General features: G+C 38.5%; 1 protein-coding gene across 1 annotated transcript; it reads left to right on the forward strand.

The window, feature by feature from the left end:
• The first annotated feature begins 18,019 nt into the window (after positions 1-18,019).
• LOC141639744 (uncharacterized) lies at positions 18,020-18,597 on the forward strand. Its single transcript, XM_074448792.1, has 2 exons — positions 18,020-18,074; positions 18,191-18,597. Exons 1-2 carry the CDS (start codon positions 18,020-18,022, stop codon positions 18,595-18,597), a joined length of 462 nt encoding a protein of 153 aa, XP_074304893.1.
• Positions 18,598-19,501: the final 904 nt, after the last annotated feature.

Raw genomic sequence — 19,501 nt, forward strand, 5'->3', positions numbered from 1 at the left:
ACGGTCCCTAACTTGTCCTTTATACGGGTTTGGGGCTGCGAGGCTTATGTCAAGTGGCGACACGAGGATAAGCTCGGCCCGCGATCGGTCAAGACATACTTTATAGGTTATCCTAAAGGAACACTTGGTCATTACTTCTATTCGCCAACAGAACAACGTGTTTTTGTTGCGGTTAGTGCGACATTCTTAGAGAAGGAATTTCTCGAGAATGCAAAGAGTGATAGAACCTTCGACCTGTCGGAGATTCCAGAACCAAATACCGAGCAACCATTGGAGGAACCAATTCCTTCAATCATTGCGGTGAATATTCTGAGGAACCTAGGAGGTCGGGCAGAGTCTCTATTCCTCCAGACAGATACATTGGTATGGTCGAGGAACATGACATAGATGACGTTCTACTCTCAACGAGTAGTGAACCCGCAACCTATAAAGGTGCCATGACTAGTTCCGACTCAAAGCTATGGCTTGAGGCCATGCAATCCGAGATGGACTCTATGTATGAGAACAACGTATGGGATCTTGTTGACTTACCTGCTAAGGTTCGTCCCCTTCAATGCAAATGGCTTTACAAGATAAAGCATTCTGTGGAAGGTCAACAAGATATCTATAAAGCACGACTAGTTGCTAAAGGTTTCACCCAAGTGCCAGGTTTGCACTACGATGAAATTTTTGCACCCGTAGTCATGGTGTGTTCCATTCGGATCATCTTAGCGATTGCCGCTTTTCATGACTATGAAATTTGGCAAATGGATGTGAAAACCGCCTTCTTAAATGGCTTTTTGGAGGAAGAGTTGTACATAGTACAACCTGAAGGTTTCATCGATCCACAACATCCTAAGAAAGTGTGCAAGCTTAAGCGTTCCATTTATGGACTTAAGCAAGCATCTCGGAGTTGGAATCATCGCTTCGACCAAGTGATTAAAGAAAATGGATTTACTCGATCGGTCGAGGAACCATGTCTTTATATCAAGTCGAGTGGGAGCAAGATTGTCTTCCTAATATTGTATGTCGATGACATACTCCTTATTGGGAATGACATACCTCTCTTAACTTCGGTGAAAGTATGGTTGAAAAACCATTTCCAGATGAAAGATCTGGGTGAGGCGCAAAGAATTCTAGGCATCCGTATCTATCGAGATAGATCACGACGGATGTTATCTCTCAGTCAAGAGTCTTACATAGACAAAGTCCTAGAGAGATTCAGCATGACTAACTCCAAGAAGGGGTTTCTTCCTATGGCTCCAGGGGTGCATTTGAGCAAGTCTCAGTCACCAGAGACACCGGAAGAGAAAGAGCGCATGACACGGATTCCTTATGCCTCGGCTATAGGATCAATCATGTATGCCATGATATGCACGCGTCCAGACGTGGCATATGCATTGAGTATGACAAGTCGATTCCAACAGCATCCAGGTGAATCACATTGGCCGGCTGTCAAGAACATTCTTAAGTACCTACGGAGGACTAAAGATTGGGCATTGACTTATGGAGGCCCTCAAACGCTATGCGCAACCGGTTACGCAGATGCTAGCTTCCAAACGGATCGAGATGACTCGAAATCTCAGTCTCGATTCGTTTTTACTCTTAATGGCGCTGCAGTCAGCTGGAAGAGTTCCAAACAAACTGTTACAGCAGATTCTACGATTGAGTCCGAGTACTATGCCGCGTTACGAAGCTACAAAGGAAGCGATATGGATGCGTCAATTCTTACATGGACTATCTGTAGTGCCTAGTTCGAATGACCCGATCACCATCTATTACGACAATAGTGGTGCCATCTTCCAAGCTAAGGAGCCAAAGTCTAGCAACAAGTCTAGACATGTACAACGGAAAGCTCATCTAATCCGGGATTACGTGGAGCAAAAGGAAGTAGTGATAGAAAAGATTGCTACAGATGACAACATAGCAGATCCTCTCACTAAACCATTACGACAAGATAAGCATGAAGGGCCCGTTAATTCCATGGGAATTAAACGTGTTCCTAAGTTTTAGTACTCTTTTATGGATTAGATTCATTCTCGTTTGTACTCTATACGACATCATCGTTTTGATATTTATATATTTTGTTTTTCATGTGGATTTGTACGAAAAATTTTGAACACCACAAAGTGAACTGAACAAACATTATATTTTTGGTCCTTAATTGCCCACGTGAGCTGATAACTCAAGGTAATTATTTTGTGACGTTGGTTGATGGTGGGTTCAACGAGCCATAAGTCAACGGGTTGGTGACCAATCACGAGGCGATTTATACGGATATCTCGTAGGACACAATTGTGACATCAACGTGGAGTCCTAAATGTTTTACAACATTCGGTGCCCGGTCGTGGATAGGACCTCCATGGTGATCCTAAGAGTCGATTCTTTTGACTATCGACTGTCTCTTGAGACTAAGACAGATTTTGGGTGACTTTGGTTTCTTTCTCACGGTCATCCGTAACAGGGGGCCAAGTAGATTGTTTCTGGGTCATTTCATGCTATGCTTAGATCGGAAGGAGTTCGAGTTGAAGGAAATATTCAGCCTTTATCAGGTACTCGATATTTCTCAGGGCCACTCGAGGAGCTGTAACTGAAATGCATGGCCATGCTCGAATACGTATTCGTTTTATCAGTTAAGTTACTCTCTAGTCGGGGAAACCACTCTAGATACAGATCGATTGTAAAATACGACCTTTGCGGATCCGGATCTGCAAATTGTTTTACATTGAGTGGGAGAAATTTTAAATGAATATGAGAATCGGTTATCGCACATACACTTGTACGGACAAGTGGGAGTTTGTTGGAGCTGTGTCCTCCAGTTAGTGCGGATAACGTCATTGCACATACACTTGTACGGACAAGTGGGAGCTTGTTGGGGCTGGTGTCCTTTACAGTTAGTGCAAGGACTTATAAATCTCTAAAAGGATCAAAGGGTATACTTTTGTATCATAATCAGTTGGTCCACGTTTATCAATAACGGTTGGCTTGCTAGATAAGTTTGACGTTATTGTCATACAGATGGCGGTGATCAACTGGTCCCTAAAAGTCACACCTATAGGATATGTTTGAGAGATGTGACGGTATGAAAATACAGTCATGTAGATGCCAAATTTGACTAACCAGTTAGTCCGAGTTTTTTGACTAATAATTAGTTAAAATGTGATGTTGAGATATTTTATTTAATACGGATTAAATAAAAATGGCTAAGACGAATTAAGCGGTTAATTCGTAAAATTAAATATAAGCGATTTATATTTGATTAATGTATATTGGATAAATTAATTATACGATATTGTCTTTGTCGGACACGTATTAATAATTCAACTAATCCGTGTTATTAGTTGATGCTTTAATATCCGATAACCGATGACAGTTTATAATGAAACCGTGTCATATACATTTAGCGCATTTCGGGTCGTACCATGAGTTAAAAATTAGAGAAAGTGGAAAGCCCACTCTCCCCATCTAAAGCTCACGGCCGAACCAAGTCATAAGGGGAGCTTCCTCTCCTTTTTGCCCTAATCATTCATTTGAGAAAATTTTAGGGTTTTGAGAAAATTGCCTCTCAAAATTCGGATCTCTCATCCAACAAAACCTCACAAAACAATCCTCTCAATATTGCAAGGCAATTAGAGGATTCAATTCTAGCACAAGGGCATTTCTCGGACAATCTTGGGTGCAACAATTAGGAGGAGATCTACTTTGATCTCTCATTGCCGAATTGCACTAGGACCGGAGGTTATTGCTTAATCTTTATCGTTTCATTATGTTTTTCGTTTATGACTATTAATCACGTATAAAATTTGCGTTATAATCCTTCAATTTATGGGTTTTATACGGATATTTCCCTTCAAATTATCGCATTTCTTTCAGGCGTAAATTTTCGTCTTTTCTGTTGCACAGGCTTAAAATATTGATCAATGTTAATTTTATGTGTAATTACATCAGCACTAATTCCAGTCATATCAAAATGAGACCAAGCAAACCAAGATGATTTATTCTTAAGAAACTTTACCAGTTCTGGCCTGACACAATCTAGGGCATCAGACCCAACTAGAATATACCTATTAGGATACTCAGGGTCTAGGATTACCTGATCTGTTTCCATCCTGGATGGTGCCATATAAGTGCTCCTGACAGGGTACGGTAATTGCTATGCAAGGGACTTACCTGCCTTGTAAGTTTTCAAGGCCTCTATATAGCAATATTGGGCTGTCTTGCGTTCTCCTTTGATTGTTGCTATGCCCTAGTCTGTTGGTACCTTGATACACTGATGATAAGTTGATGGTACAGCCTTGACATTATGGATCCATGGCCTACCCAAGATTGCATTGTAGGATGACAGGCAATCCAGGACTCCAAATTTCTCATAGGATGAGACACCTTCAGCATAAGTAGGGAGATGGATTTCTCCCAATGTGCTTCTGGTTTCTCCACTGAACCCTACCAAAACACTGGATTTCTTGGTGATTTGTTCTTCACCAATATTCATGGCTTTCAGTACATCAAGCATGATCAGGTTCACTGAGATGCCTCTATCTACTAGGATCCTCCTCACTGTAGCAGTTCTAATCTGCATTGAGATTACCAATTCATCATGATGAACATTAGGAATCCCTACCAGGTCATAATCACCAAAAGTGATTGATGGAACATGATCCGGTTTGTAGGGTGATGTAGTCCTTGGAGTCTTGGCTATCTTCTTTGCTGCTGAATTGGTCAGGTCACAAATTTCCGATCCACCATATATGTATTTTACTTCATAAATTGGGGGTGGTGAAGGAAGGTTGCGGTCCTGCTTTTGTTCATGGTTCTCCTTGCTCTGATCTCCATTTCTGCCCTTTGTTATGATCAAGTCCTTTAGGTATCCGAATTTCAACAGGTAGGCCACTTCTTTCCACAAGGTGAAGCAATCATCCGTTGTCTGTCCAATGTCTATCTGGAATTCACACCACATGGAGTTGTCTCACCTAGGGTTGGGATTTTCTATCTTCCTAGGCCACCTGACTACTGGTCCCATGTAATCAAGTCGCAGGATCAGGCCTGTAATATCAACATTGAAGTTATATTTGGAAATAGGTGGGAAATCTTTAGCCTTACCTTGATACTCATATGCCAGGTTGACTTCTGAATGGTCTGGCATGGAATATGGAGTAGGTCTGTAATTGTTTCCTTCGTTGCTCTTCCTATTGCTCCTTTCATAATCCTTTGATCCACCGGATGATCCGGCTTTGTAGCTTTTGTCTTCTTCCAGCCTGATATATGCAAGAGTCTTGGCTTGGACATCTTCAAAGGTATGACAGGGATACTTAGTGAGTTCATTGTATGAATCACTATGAGGTAGTAGCCCCTGTATGAACGCCTCCACTTCTGTTCCAACGTCACACCTGGGAATGGACACTTTCTCCTTGTTGAACCTGGCGAGGAATACCCTGAGAGTCTCCTCTGGCTTCTGTGTAATCTTGTAAAGATCACTGGACCGCTTCTCCAACTCCATGCTGTTTGCAAATTGCTGGTTGAAGTTGTTGCTCTGGTTGGCAAAAGAATGGATGCTCCCGGTTGGCAGGTTGATATACCATTGCAGAGCAGGTCAACGGACCGGGTTGTTCCAAATCCCTTACACATGCAGACTTGCCTGAACTCACTAGGGATAGACGCAGCTAACATTTTCTGTTTATAGAGGGCTACATGATTCTGTGGATCTGTGGTCCCATCATAAATCTTCATAGACGGAATCACGAATTTTTTAGGCATATCCACTTTTGCTATTTCGTCTATGAAAGGCGAATCACATAACTATCAGGGGCAACCTCTTCCAAGCTGGCAGGAACTCCAGGTATCTTTTCAAATTTTTCATTTAATTTATTGATCTCCTGGACTTCTGCCATCATGATGGCTGTTGCAGATTCATCAGGTTTTTCATTGTCATTATCTGGCTCACCATCACCATCAACACTGATAAATTTAGAACCACTTGGACTCCCATAGTTGGAAAAGTCAATGTTTTTGATGATTGATGCAAATGGTGTTCCTGGCTGGAATATAGAACCTACTCCTTGAGTTTTTTCCATTTTTTTTTCAGAGCTGACTCAGATTCTCTTAACTGAAGGATTTCAGCCTCAGTTTGGGCTACCTTGTCTTTCAAACCTTCCAACTCAGCAAGTTGCTGGAGGGCTGTGTTCAATTGTTCTTCGATGGTAGGCTGCGCCATTTTTGTAGGTTATTTGGATTTTTGTGAGATAAGGAAATTTTTTTTAAAGAACTAGATGCCCCACGGTGGGCGCCAACTGTTTTGTATGGATTTTATGCAGGGTGAAATCAGGTCAGGGTATGTCTAGGCAGGATTAACTAGCTCGAACTTATCTGTGAATATGCAGGGCAGGGTATGAAACAAGAAAAGTAAAGTAAGATAAATAAGCAAAAATAAGATAAGGAATTTATACGTGGAAAACCTTGAATGGGAAAAAACCACGGGCACCAAGTCAGGAGAGGATTTAACTATATTATTGAGTAATTAGCACAAATGATTGTAAAATAGCTTAAGTACTGTATAAGAGTATTTTATGCTTGAGTATGTGTTGTCTCCCTTCCAAATGATCTTCAAATGCTCCTTATATAGCTAAGTTGAACGGCTGCCAAATCTTGTGTAAATGCTGAATATTCTCCTTTAATGCGCTTGTTTTAATGCTCCTTAATTACCCGAATTAATATTCTAAATTGTGCTTAATTACCCGCTTAATGTTATGGCCTTTATCATCAAATCTTCCTCATTAATGCTCTAATTACTGTCGCATATTGACAACAATATTATCTTTGAAATGGTCAAATATTGTACTTATATTTTGACCGTTGATCTCTCCTTGGCTAGCGCCTGTCTTCTGATACCCTAATGCCCTGACGTCCTGATGGTCAGGGCAGGGTGACATGTTATCCTGAAATATGTGCGGATTTCCAGGCCTAACAGTTTCCATGATGCAGCTTTAAACATACGGGTTTTTCTCTTCTTTTTTTAGGGGGGAAGAGCTCGTCGGCCCGATCCGCGACTGATCGTTTCCATGTCAGTCGAAAATTCAAAAAAAATTTCGCTTTTTCGCTTTTTTTCCCACAAAAATCGAGAATTGATAACACGACGTCAATTTTCTTCAAAAATTTAAGCTCTTACAAATCCGAGCCTTGATTTCACAAATATCAAATCAAACACACTCACAAAAATCTCTTTTAAAATTCATCCGTGACGGTTTGAGTTTTAGTTTTTCGAGTTACGAATCAATTTTCGGCAAAATTCGATGCAATTTAATTCAAACACGAATTAATTGCCCAAAATTTCAAATCTTTGGAAAATCCAAACGTGACGACCTATCGCAGAATTTTCAAAATTTGTTTTCAAATTTCAAATTTTAACTTCGAGTCATCGTGGTTATTTTTGTCAAATGCTTTTGTGTGAGTACGTGTGTGCATACGTGCTACATGTTGCCTGTTTTCTACACTAACAATGCAGGAACGAATGCAAAGTAAAGGAGAATCAGCCGCTGACCGTGCTTCTCCGAAATACAACACAAAAAAGCCAAACAAAATAAACTACAAACCAAAAACACATATATACAAACCGCCTCACGCAAAATACATCGACACACATTTGATACGAACGACTGACCATGCAAATAGGATCCGGTACGAGTAATTATCATACAGACAATGGCCTAAAACAATGAACTAGGGGCTATCCGCCACCTACCGAACTAAGCACTCCCTGTCCTTCTAACCAGAAAAGAAATGGAACAACATGGAAAATAAAGGAGTAACAGCGGAAGTAGAGGTGGTTACCATGACGGTAATACCTCATTCCTACTCCGTAACTGAAAAGGAAAAAATGCCTGGCAGACTTCGGACGGCATGACAATCAGGAATTGTGACTCAGTGCATCGCCCCGACGTTAACCCCCAATCTTCAGAATTCGGTGATGAGAAGGAGCCACGACATAGGGTGCCACCCCGATGTTGACCCCCAATCATTAGAATTCAACGACGATCGAAGACGTTAACGTAGAACGACGCACTGGTGTTGACCCCCAGTCATCAGACTCCCGAATTTCTACAGACAACAGCCAATGATTGAAACTTGATCAAAGGCTGGACAAAGGCCACCACGGAGAAACACAACTCGACAAGGACAAGGCAACAGCCGTCTCTCCTCCTCCTCGATCATCCTCCTCCTCTCAAGCCTCAGCAACAGACCCAGTAGGCCCAAAACACTCCCCTGCAATCAAGACAAAACAAAAATACGTCAGCCGAAATTTCGGGATTACGACAGTACAAAGCAGACAAATCCAAAAAAAACAAACCACCTGCAAATGCAAAACACAACAAGGGCAAACCCGCCCAAACCCATCCAGCAAAAACACTTCACAAAAATCGCACCAAAAAACGACTCGCCCTTCTTTTCAAACAAAAGACGAGTCAAAACAACAACAAAAATTTCAAAAATCACACAACACCTCAAGGCCCACACAAGGCCCGCAAAATAAACACAAAAATTCCCGACACAACTGGGTATTTTTCAGAGCTCAAAAAAGGCAATTTTACGCCAATTCGGGCACAAACAGGTCAAAAAAATTCAAAATACGACCACATCAAATCAACGTGATTTAATCACGTCTCAAAGTGACCTAAAATACCGTTAAGGTCCATTCCAAGACAAACTGGCTCAATTTGAGCTCAAACAGACGTTTATTTCGTCAGACATAAGACCCTCTCAAAAAGGCAAAAATACAAATTTTGCCCACAACGCCCAACGAAGGTTTAATATAGAAAAAACGGTCTTCCTCGACCACAATGCAACCTAGCGGGGCACATAACTCAAGCAAACAAACACAGCATTGTGAAATAAGAAGGTTTTCTGTCTCATTCAAGTTTTTCAAGCATAGGGAGCGGGAACAGGGACCAAAATGCCAACTAAAAGCACCTCTATACTCCTAAACAGGTTTCTAACCTAATGCAATCATCAATTTCACTCAAAATTGGGTAAAACAAAAACGCCCAAATCGATTTTCGAAGGGTTAAGGTTTCGCCCTAATTCAATTAACAAAAAGACAAACGAATTTAAATGGATTCAAGAGGATTAACATACCTTGAGATGACATGATGATTATGGCACAAAATCAAGCAAGCAACAAAGTCGAAAATGGCAATTTTTCGCGTTTTTTGTGGTGTTGTGTCGAAGAAGACGAGTGAAATGAGAGGCTTAGGCTTCTCGCATCCTTTTACAGGAAAAAGGGGAGCCCTGTTCCCTTGCAAAAGGGTTCGCTCCTCAATCAGGCATTTCTTGCTTTGTTCAGCGGAATTTTGGGCTTTGGCCCAATTCCCACACAAACTTCAATTTTTCAACAACGGAAGTAAACATTGTCATCTCGCAAAAACAAAAACAAAATAGTGAAATTCTAATTCGCTATTTTCACAAATTTTTTCAACAACGGCATTAAAAACCGTCATTTCTCAAATACAAAAAAAAATGGTGAAATTCAAAATTCGCTATTTTTACAAAATTTTCGACGACGGAATTAAAAACCGTCATTCTTCAATCACAAAAATTAAATAGTGAAATTCAAATTCACTATTTCCACAAATCACAAGTTTTCAAACGACGGCATTAAAAACTGTCATTTTCAAACGAAAATAAATAGGGAAATTCGAATTCCCCGTTTTCACAAAATTCTCGACGATATTTTCAAATCACAGAAAGAAATAGCGGAACTCACTATTTTCAAATCATGGGAAGACGAAATCAAAACAATTATCCCCAAACACACATAAAATGGTAGAATACACATCTGCCCTTTTCTACAAACTTCTAGCAAACGGCAATAAAGACCATTACCTCCCTTCGAGATTCAAAATCACTGCCGACCTCGCGAGCCAGGCTCACAAGCCTATCCCTTTCCGGCGCCACTAACAAAAACAACGAAATTCCCCAACAGGATATCGGAAACCTCCTCACGGAGCCCACTAACTCAACAACTTCTCGAAATAGGCCCGTTCAACACGGCTATTTCTCACGGTCGATCATTCGACCCCTCAACATGGCTGGCGAGCCTCACAACGCGCATTCAACATGGCTGGCGAGCCCTACAACGCATATTCAACATGGCTGGAGAGCCTCAAACTGCACCACATTCAACATGGCTGGCGAGCCTCACAACACAACTTCAATGCGGCTGGCGTGCCCATCATATCCGAAATGTGGCTGGCGAGCCCCATCATATCCGCAGCACGGCTGACAAGCCTTTGCCCGCAAACAAAATATAACTCAAGGACATATCCCAAAGATGCCTCAAGTATGACTCCTTCTAATGGCTGGCGAGCTTTCGTACGTAGTCTAACGGACTTTAAACGACCCACATGGATAGTCGATAGACTCTAAACTATTCCTGATGACAGGTCCTTGACTCGTATCCTTGAGGCGCCTTGGCGTCGCCCTTCGGGATGATAGGTCTTTGGCCCGAACCCTTTTGAGCCGCCTCGACGTCGCTTCGGTCTCCTGGTTGTAATCTTCGATTGACCTGGGGGCTATACTTTGACTTTCGCCCTGTCCATGCCTCAGTGAAAGTGGGGGCTTTGTAGATACCCAATATCTGTCGAGTTTCCAACAAACACCCGATAATTATCGGACTACAACATGCTTAGGAATCGCAGCGTTTAATTGACAGTTTTGTATAACTATACGTCGGAAAACATTTCAAAACTTTTCAAAAGTACCTGGAGTGTTTAATGCATGACGACGGGGTCGCAATAACACTAACTAGAGTCAAAACCGACACCGGACCAAAAACCGACTCAAAAATTCAAATCCCGACAACAACAACGAGTCAAACACAAAAAACAAAACTTTTCAAAACTTCCATGTTAAGTATTCCCGGAATGCTTCATGGTCAAGTACAAATCATGTCATCCAAAACATAGGATAGAACAAATCATGATTTCAATTGGGTAATAGTGATAAGACAGCTCGAAGACCCGCGAATTAGTCCGCGTCTCTTCAACTAGCCCATGCGGCCACATCGCTCAAAACGCACACACCCACCCATTTCTCTATAAATACCCACCTTCACACACCATAATCCTTACGCGAGTTTCCGCCCCCACATTTCTCCCTTAAAATTCTAGACTCGACTTCTTAAGTCACAAACCGACACATATTTTCGACTTAGCGATCGAAAATACAAGCCTTACACATTGTTTGGTACCGTCATCGTGCATTAAATCACTTGACCGACCATCTCGACCAACTACACCATCACTAAACAAACATATTAGTCATAAAAAGAAAGTCATCCTTGGTTCCACATACCATGTCGGTTTTAAACCCGAGTACGATGATAAACATTGACTAATCACAAACAAATGAAATTAAAACAGTTAGTTCATAATCATTTTCAAAACTATTCATGTCAAGCTTAAAAAATCGATCCTGACATCGAATATTGTCAATACACTGATGATTATTCAAGTCCCGCTCATCACATCAACACAAAAGCGGTCTAAACGACCTTTTCAAGCTAAGACGGGCTCAAAAACCCTCTTTTCAAACCATTTTACAAACATTTTAATAGTCTGAAGACGTCCTTTGAACAGTATAATGACTCGTGCCTAAATAGGCCAATCATTTTCCAATTTTCAAACCAGGACAGGCCTGTTTGCATCGCCTGACGGCTCGTGCCTATATAGGCTGCCTGATGCAGACCTTGTTTCCTTCCAACACTTGTCTAGGATGATCCTGACTTTGGTTAACCCGAGTACAGGACGGATCAGATTACAAATCTACTCTTTTACATCGTATTTGCAAAACGCCTTACTAAGACAAATGGATCACGTTATGCACCATTAACCTAACTCGGTAAATGGATGTTTATTTTCCGTCTTGCATGCAAATAAACATTAAATCCAACTTGACATCAAATACTTGATACTTGAATAAACAACCGACATAAAAAGCTCACATGTTAGGTTCAAACTTGTGGATGCGCATTCATGCATTAACCCGTTTTATGAACTTTTGCATTTAACCAACTAAGATCGATCAGTAGAGGCCGCTACCGCGGGCGGGATTGGGTGTCCGATTAAAGGGCTTCTCAATACGTACCTTCACCTCTTACTCAGAAACTTTGAATAGTGTACGACCTTATCCAGGGCGTACGAGAGTCATTCTAGAGATAGGATGCTAAAGAGAGACGATTCCTTATCTTTAGTACCTATGTCAAACACCACTTTTTGCCTTGGTTAACCTAGGTATAAAGTGGATTCTGATTCCAAGTATCCCACAAATGCTTGGTAGCGACTCCGAACATCTCTTGCATCATTTCGAGACCCTTGCCGAGACGAAAACGACCGATCTAAAACGATTAGGTCAAAAGCATTTTTACGCCACCGAGCGTGGCTTTCAGACTGCTGTTATATCCACAGATCGGCTGGGCGTCGCGGGTGGCCTATGTCCACACTACTACCATTCCCATGATTAACTTCACATAAGCATACAAAGTATCTCTCGACTTTGGGGGTGCCAGACTCGTTCGCTCTGCGAGAAGTTGCTTTCCTAATGCTGAAACCAAGAGCATGTGAGTGTTTCTTATACATCTCGTAAATAAGTTTCCATATTTCTGCTTTCATTCTCAATAGTGACTTCGAATAATCTGTACCTACATAAGTTTACAAGGTGACATTAGACAAAAAAAGTGAAGACATTAATAATGATCAATTAAATTAAGTTAAATCCACAAGTAGTAACAAAGTGTCCAAGTAAAAAATTCAACTATAATCAACAAAAAATGAACAACAAACCCTAAAATGACCCCAAATAACAATACATAAACTGAAATCAAAAATTGAATATTGAAATTTAAAATACCTTAGTTGGGCTCAACACTTGCATGCATCGTCTTTTAATGCTGAAACCAAGAACCTACGTAAGTTTACAGGGTGACATTAGGCCAAAAAGTTGAGACATTGATGAGATAACCAACAACATGTAGATTTACACAATTTGTCGTACTTATAAATGTTGGAATATGTGTCCTCCGACAATAATGCGATCACAACTGTCGATCATGATGATCACATGTTTAAATCTCATTTTAAAGAATACATATGGGAAGTAATATTTTACTGTCAACTGGTCCACACTTATCGGTAATGATTGGCTGACTAGAGTTTGACATTACTGTCGTGCGACGGTGGTGACCTAAAGGGTAACACTCTTAATTGATTATTTAATTGATCGTATGACGATACAGGTTAATTAAATTACTTAAAATTGACGGACGATTTTGGAAGTAATATTTACGTATCTCATTATAATTTGATTAAATAAGATACGGTCTAAGTAATCGAATTGCTTTATTACTTAGATGAAATTATTGTTTACGGAAACAATTGAAACAGAATAAATTGATTATCATAAATACAGAATGTTGTAATTTATGACTCGGGATCCCATTACGGTACAAGTAATTATGAATTACTAGGTAAACTTTATAAGTGACATATTTTATTAATATGTTGATTTTTAATTGTTAAAAATACATTTTTTATATATACCTAATGTCATGAAACATGTTACATGTGACAAATTGACAAAATAATGTGTAAAATGGATTTTCCATTTTACACTATATGTGCCGAAAATTAGGAGGGAATATTAGGTTTATTTGTGTTAATAATCTTTAAGTGGAAGGCATAATCATAAGACCTAACATATAGCCTTACACGCCTACAATTCTTGGGAAGAATAGAAGCTCATGTATTGGCCATACCCACCCCCTCCTACCCGGTTTTCCTAGTGAAAAAGGCCAAGGGTTTTTTGCTCTTTTTACCTAATATTCACTACATGCAAACTTGTGATTGTTATTCATTCATCATCTAAAATATAGAGTTTTAGAGAGATAAATTACTTCTTCTTCTCCCTTCTCTTAAACCGAAAATTAAGAGACCAAAAACAATATTTTGGGTCAATTTTATTCAAAATTAATATTGTTCTAGTATCAATAATATTAATTTTATTAAGAGGTTATCTTGGGTATTATTCCTTGGGAGGGATTCTATACTTGAATCCTTTGTTCATCCATATTAGGAGAGCTGAAGAACAAGTGAGAAGGAGAACTCACTTGTGCCCAATTCTAATCCGAAATTTCCAATGTAAGAATGATGATTTCTTCACTATATTTACTTATGTTTGCATGCATAAGATCTAATTAAGTTTATGACTAAATTAAATGGAACATATAAGAATATGTCGAGTATTATGAGATATAGATTTCTAACAAGCGGTATCATGAGCCTTAGGTTGTTTGCATGCAAATCGGTTATAGTTTTTCCGAGTTATACGATTAACATATAAAACTTATAAATTTGTGTTTATTATGATATATCATGAAATCAATTATGCATGTTAAAGTTTCTGATCCTAAAATGTATTTAGGATATTTTGGTTAATTTATGGATTTTTATTGTTCATTTTATATAATAATGGCATTAAAATGTGATTTTATGATAAAAATGTCATTTTCGGACTAAAATTAGCTAAACTTCGATTTTTCGAGTGGTTTTTGGATATGTTTTCTCATATATTATTTTTAGATAACCTGTAAATTTTCATAATTTTATGAGTTATTATGCTCGAAATATGGATTTTTCATGATAAAATCGAATTTAAATGATAAAATAGGTTAATATGATAAATATTTCGAATCTGGTCATAGAAATTTAGTACGTTGTCACATGAAATTTTATAAGATGTGTGTAAAATAATAGGCTATAATGAAGTCTTTATGCATGATTTATGAATTTTTGATGAAAAATAGCATAAATAGTGACTTTAATTAGTAAATAATTGCTAAAACATACTTCATGACTAAGGAAAAACGACACATGTTGCATTTTATTACCAATTTCATATCTAAAATTGAAAAGTTAATAAATCTATTTTTTCTCATATTTTTATGATAATATTTGATAAATCCGATAAACCGCAACAAGGTTTTTCCCGATAAATTTCGAAATTTTAACCTAAATTTTTGAACATTATGAGTGTCATGGTATTTTGTCAGAATTTTCATGAGTTTAAATTTTAAATTTTGAATTTATTTGAAATTTTTATGATTTATTTGGAGTTTATGGCTTTTTATTGTAATTTTGAGTCCATTAATGAACAATTTTAAGAAATATAAGTTAATTATTGTCAATATGTTAGTGGAGACTAATTTTGAGTCCTAAGTAGGTTAGGGTAATTAAATTGTGCATAAATATGATTTTATGTAATTTATTGTGATTTTAAAAGGTTGAATCACGCAAATCGGTAAAAACCGTTTAATATACGATATTGGCTCCTTAAAGGCGATTTAGTATAAAATTGGGCATGTTCATACATATTATAATGCTGCATTTTATTTATGATTGTCAAAATTTTATTTTATGTAATTTTATTTTATGTAAGTTTACTTAGTATGGCCTTAGTTTTTAATTGGTATTACCCGAAATGTATGGGAATATCGATTCGGTTGTAATTTATTGTGATCTGGTATTACCGTTTTGTAATTTAATAGATTTATTTTATTTTAATTACAAATGTATAATAGGAAATTTTGTAATTTGTTATGTACTTTATTTATTCCGGAGTTTCTTGAAGACGGTGCCACTCAAGAAGGCGATCCATTAAAGACGGTGTTACCTCGAGATGCGTTCCAAAACCGAAGTTCAAGGAACCAATGGAGTTGGTTTCCGAATTTGTAATAGTTTATTAGATTTACTATTTTAGGAAGGCCATACTAGGATTTAATTTATGCTTTGCATTTTATTTATATGTCGCATGCATCGCTAAGTCACCATAACTAAAACATGCATCATCATTTTAATCGAGTTTATCGACCGTGTCAATTATAATTATCGTAGTTCACCGCTTTAGTTCACTTAAAACGTGATAGATAATAAATTGACATAACCTCTCGCTAAAATAAACAATTGAGACATAGCCTTACCAAAAAGTAGAAACCATGAAAACCTATTTCGTAAGGGAGTGCACTCGGCTTTACCGGGGTACAAACCTTGTTACCTAGGGGAAGTGGGTGATAAATGTCTACCCACCGAATTTATAAAGATGAGGGTTGTTTTCGGCTTTACCGATGCCCAAGTTGATGTAAATTTAGATCATGGACACATTTATTCGAAATTTGGGTTGAACTCAACGAAAGTATTCTCGACGGTTGCCGGATGTGTTTCGGGCTAAAGATAAATTTTAATGTAAATTATCGACCAAGAGTTCTAAAAGTAGAATCGATTAAAAGATTAATCCACCGAGTTATATTGATAAGGGTTGTTTTCGGCTTTACCGATGCCTAAGTTAATATGAATTTGGGTCTTGGAATCATTTATCAAAGTTGGCTAGAGGTCACTAGATAAATGCAATAAAACTTGTTTAAAGTAAATTTTTACGAGTGTTTTTATTATTTTGAAAACGACATATGTTTTATTCCTTCTATTTTGTTTTGTAGACCACTCTTATTTCTCATAACCAATGGCCACTCCAAACACCAACGCCACACCTCTCACTAATACTTCATGGATCGTTGTAAACTTGAAAAGAATGGGTCAAATTTCTCCGATTGGGATGCCCAACTCAAATTAGCCGCCCAAGATGACGACAAGCTTCGTTACCTCACCGAGGCCTCTCCACCCGAACCTAATGCTAGGTCGAGTGCCGCTACTAGGGAAGCATATGAGGCTTACCACAAGGAGTCCGCCACAATGAAAAATGTGTTGATCTTTGCGATGGAGGCGGATCTCCAAAGGAGAGCCTTTAAAATGGGCACCGCTAATGAAATTTATTCCAAGCTTGTGACAATGTTTTCACAAACTCCGAGGATCGTCTAATATGAGGCGGCCGCGGCATTCTTTGATCTCGACTTTAAGGAGGGCCAAAAGGTTAGCCCTCACGTGCTCAAATTGATGGAGCTAGTCGAGACTTTGAAGATTCAAAAAGTTGAAATCCCCACAGAGCTCATTGTAGATAGGATTCTACACTCCTTATCCAAAGTCAAGGCATATGTTCAATTCCGGGTGAATTTTAACATGCAAGACAAGGACGTGTCTCTTGAAGAGTTGCACAAGTTACTTGTGCAAGCCGAAAGAGACATGGGGTTAAATGCTAACCCACCTAAGGATGTGCTTAACATAAGCACCAAGAGCAAAGGGAAATTCAAGAAGAATGAGAAGAAGGGTAAGAAGCAAGCTCCCACTTTCACCAAGGCTAAGACTTTTGAAGCTAGCACTTCCAAGATCAAGAAGGGTCCTCTTGATAAATGCCATTATTGTAATGGTGTTGGACATTGGAAAAGAAATTGTTCCAAGTATCTTGGTGACATCAAAGCTGTAAAGATCACTCCAGTAGGTAATTGACTATCCTTTCTTTTATGTTTCTAATTCAACTATGGTATTGTGATACAAAGTTGTGATAATGTATCCCCTTTTTATTGTAAATAGGGCCTCCACCAAGAAAGGATAAGGGAAAGGAAAAGCAAGCTTGAGAAATCATCAAGAAGCTAGGAGTAGCTTCCATGAAGCTTGGCTTTTTATTGTCTTATTTTAATTTATGTTTCGGATTTTTAGAACCTTTTGATTTCCGTGTTCGACATGGAAATGTTTGATCCTTTCTAAACAATTGTTGTATTTTGGATTATGGTGGCTTGGTTTGCAACCCAAGTCACCCGTTTTATCGTATTTTTCCTTGTTCTAAAAATTCGTCTATATATGCTTGCACATAGAAACATATGATCATCCACTTAAAGTGATCTAATAGACAACTATAATGATGGGATTCATTATATGTCCACAAGCTTAAGGCTTGTGTATGATCAATTAAAAGTGATGATTGAGTTGATGAACTCTCTTAAAGAAATATATCTGGTGGTTAGCTCAGAAAAAAGATCACCTTTGGGTGAAATGGGTTCATGCTATATATATCAAGAGTGGTGAGTGGCATAGCTATCAACCAAAAAACAATGGCAGTTGGGCTTGGAGGAAGCTTTGTAAGATCAGAGATCTTATTAAAGCTGGGTTTGTGGGAGCTTGGTGGCTACAGAATCAGCAGGTCTATACCATTAGCAGTGGCTATGATTGGCTTGGCTCCCCATGTATGAATGTTCCTTGGGCTAATTTTGTTTGGGATTCAGGTGCCCTCCCCAAGATCAGTTTCATAGGGTGGCTGGTGATGCAGGGTAGACTCCTAACCAGAGAGCGTCTGAAAAGAATGGGCATTACACTGGATGATTCATGCGTGTTATGTGCTAGGGCTCCTGAGACGCATGATCATTTGTTTTTTGCTTGTGAATACAGTAAGAGATGCCTTCAAATCATGTCCTCTAAACTGGGATGCCACTTACCCAGTCAGGGCTGGTTTGCTTGGTGGAACAGTCAGATTTTCCCTTCACAGAAGATCCAACGGCATGCTGCAATGTTTCTGTTAGGCCTCATTTATTCCATATGGTGGAGCAGAAACCATTGCAAAACAGAGAGTGTACTTCTGCGACCTGAGTACCTTATTGCTAGATTTGAAAAGAGTAGTGTTTTTGTAATGTAAGGTCTGTGTTTCTCCTGATAGTTTTGGGAGTTTAAAATGTTGAGCAGTGAGTTAGCTTTGTTAGCTAGTTGATCCTTGAACGATTGTATCTTGGTTTCCTTATTAATATAAGCTTACCTTTTTACCAAAAAAAAAAAAAAAAAAAAAAAAAAAAAAAAAAAAAAAACTCTCTTAAAGAAATGTCAATCACCAAGTACACTTATCAAATCTAAAACTATTAGTCAACCTATGAGATAGTCCTCCTTATACTTCAAAATCATTATTGGTCTCTCATAAGCTATCTTTGAATCTCTAGTGTATTCATTCTAAAGATAGAGTGGGAGAAAAATGAAGACACAAAGAACACCAAGCAAAATTTGTGTACTTGTGTAAATGAGATCTACGCAAGAAAGAATGATTTGTATACCTATACAGATAGTATACACGAATAGATGAGATCTATGGTCTCGAATAGATGAAATCTACATGACAAAAGAGACCAAGTGAAGTAATCAAAAGAATATGTTCTCAAGATAACTACACGAGGAGACCAAAAGAAAGTTTTGGAAGAAGAATGACTAATGTAATGTCATAACAAGAGATTTGGCTAGTCTATGAGCGACTTTTGACCAATAGTTTAAATATTGATATTTACTTCAGAGCCTAAATGAAACAAAGATTCATCCTCAAAAATAAATGTGATTTATGACTAAAAGTTGCAAAGAAAGATATGCCGATATCTACAAAAGCTAAATTAATTGTTAACCACGCTAGTGTCATTACTTAACCTCATTATGAAAATGAAATGGTTAAGCCTCCTTCCAGAAAAGGGTATTTTGAGAAGGACGTATATTAAATGAAATTCGCATTTAAATAATGACATTTGCTACGCATCATTATTAAAATGAATGAGTTAGAGATTAAA

Source organism: Silene latifolia, unplaced genomic scaffold (genome assembly GCF_048544455.1).
Source record: "Silene latifolia isolate original U9 population unplaced genomic scaffold, ASM4854445v1 scaffold_57, whole genome shotgun sequence".
Taxonomy (NCBI): domain Eukaryota; kingdom Viridiplantae; phylum Streptophyta; class Magnoliopsida; order Caryophyllales; family Caryophyllaceae; genus Silene; species Silene latifolia.

Coding starts and splice junctions, on each gene's coding strand:
- LOC141639744 (XM_074448792.1), top strand. CDS start 18,020: ATGGCAGTTGGGCTTGGAGGAAGCTTTGTAAGATCAGAGATCTTATTA. Junction 18,075..18,190: donor AGAGATCTTATTAAAGCTGG/GTTTGTGGGAGC, acceptor TTTGGGATTCAG/GTGCCCTCCCCAAGATCAGT.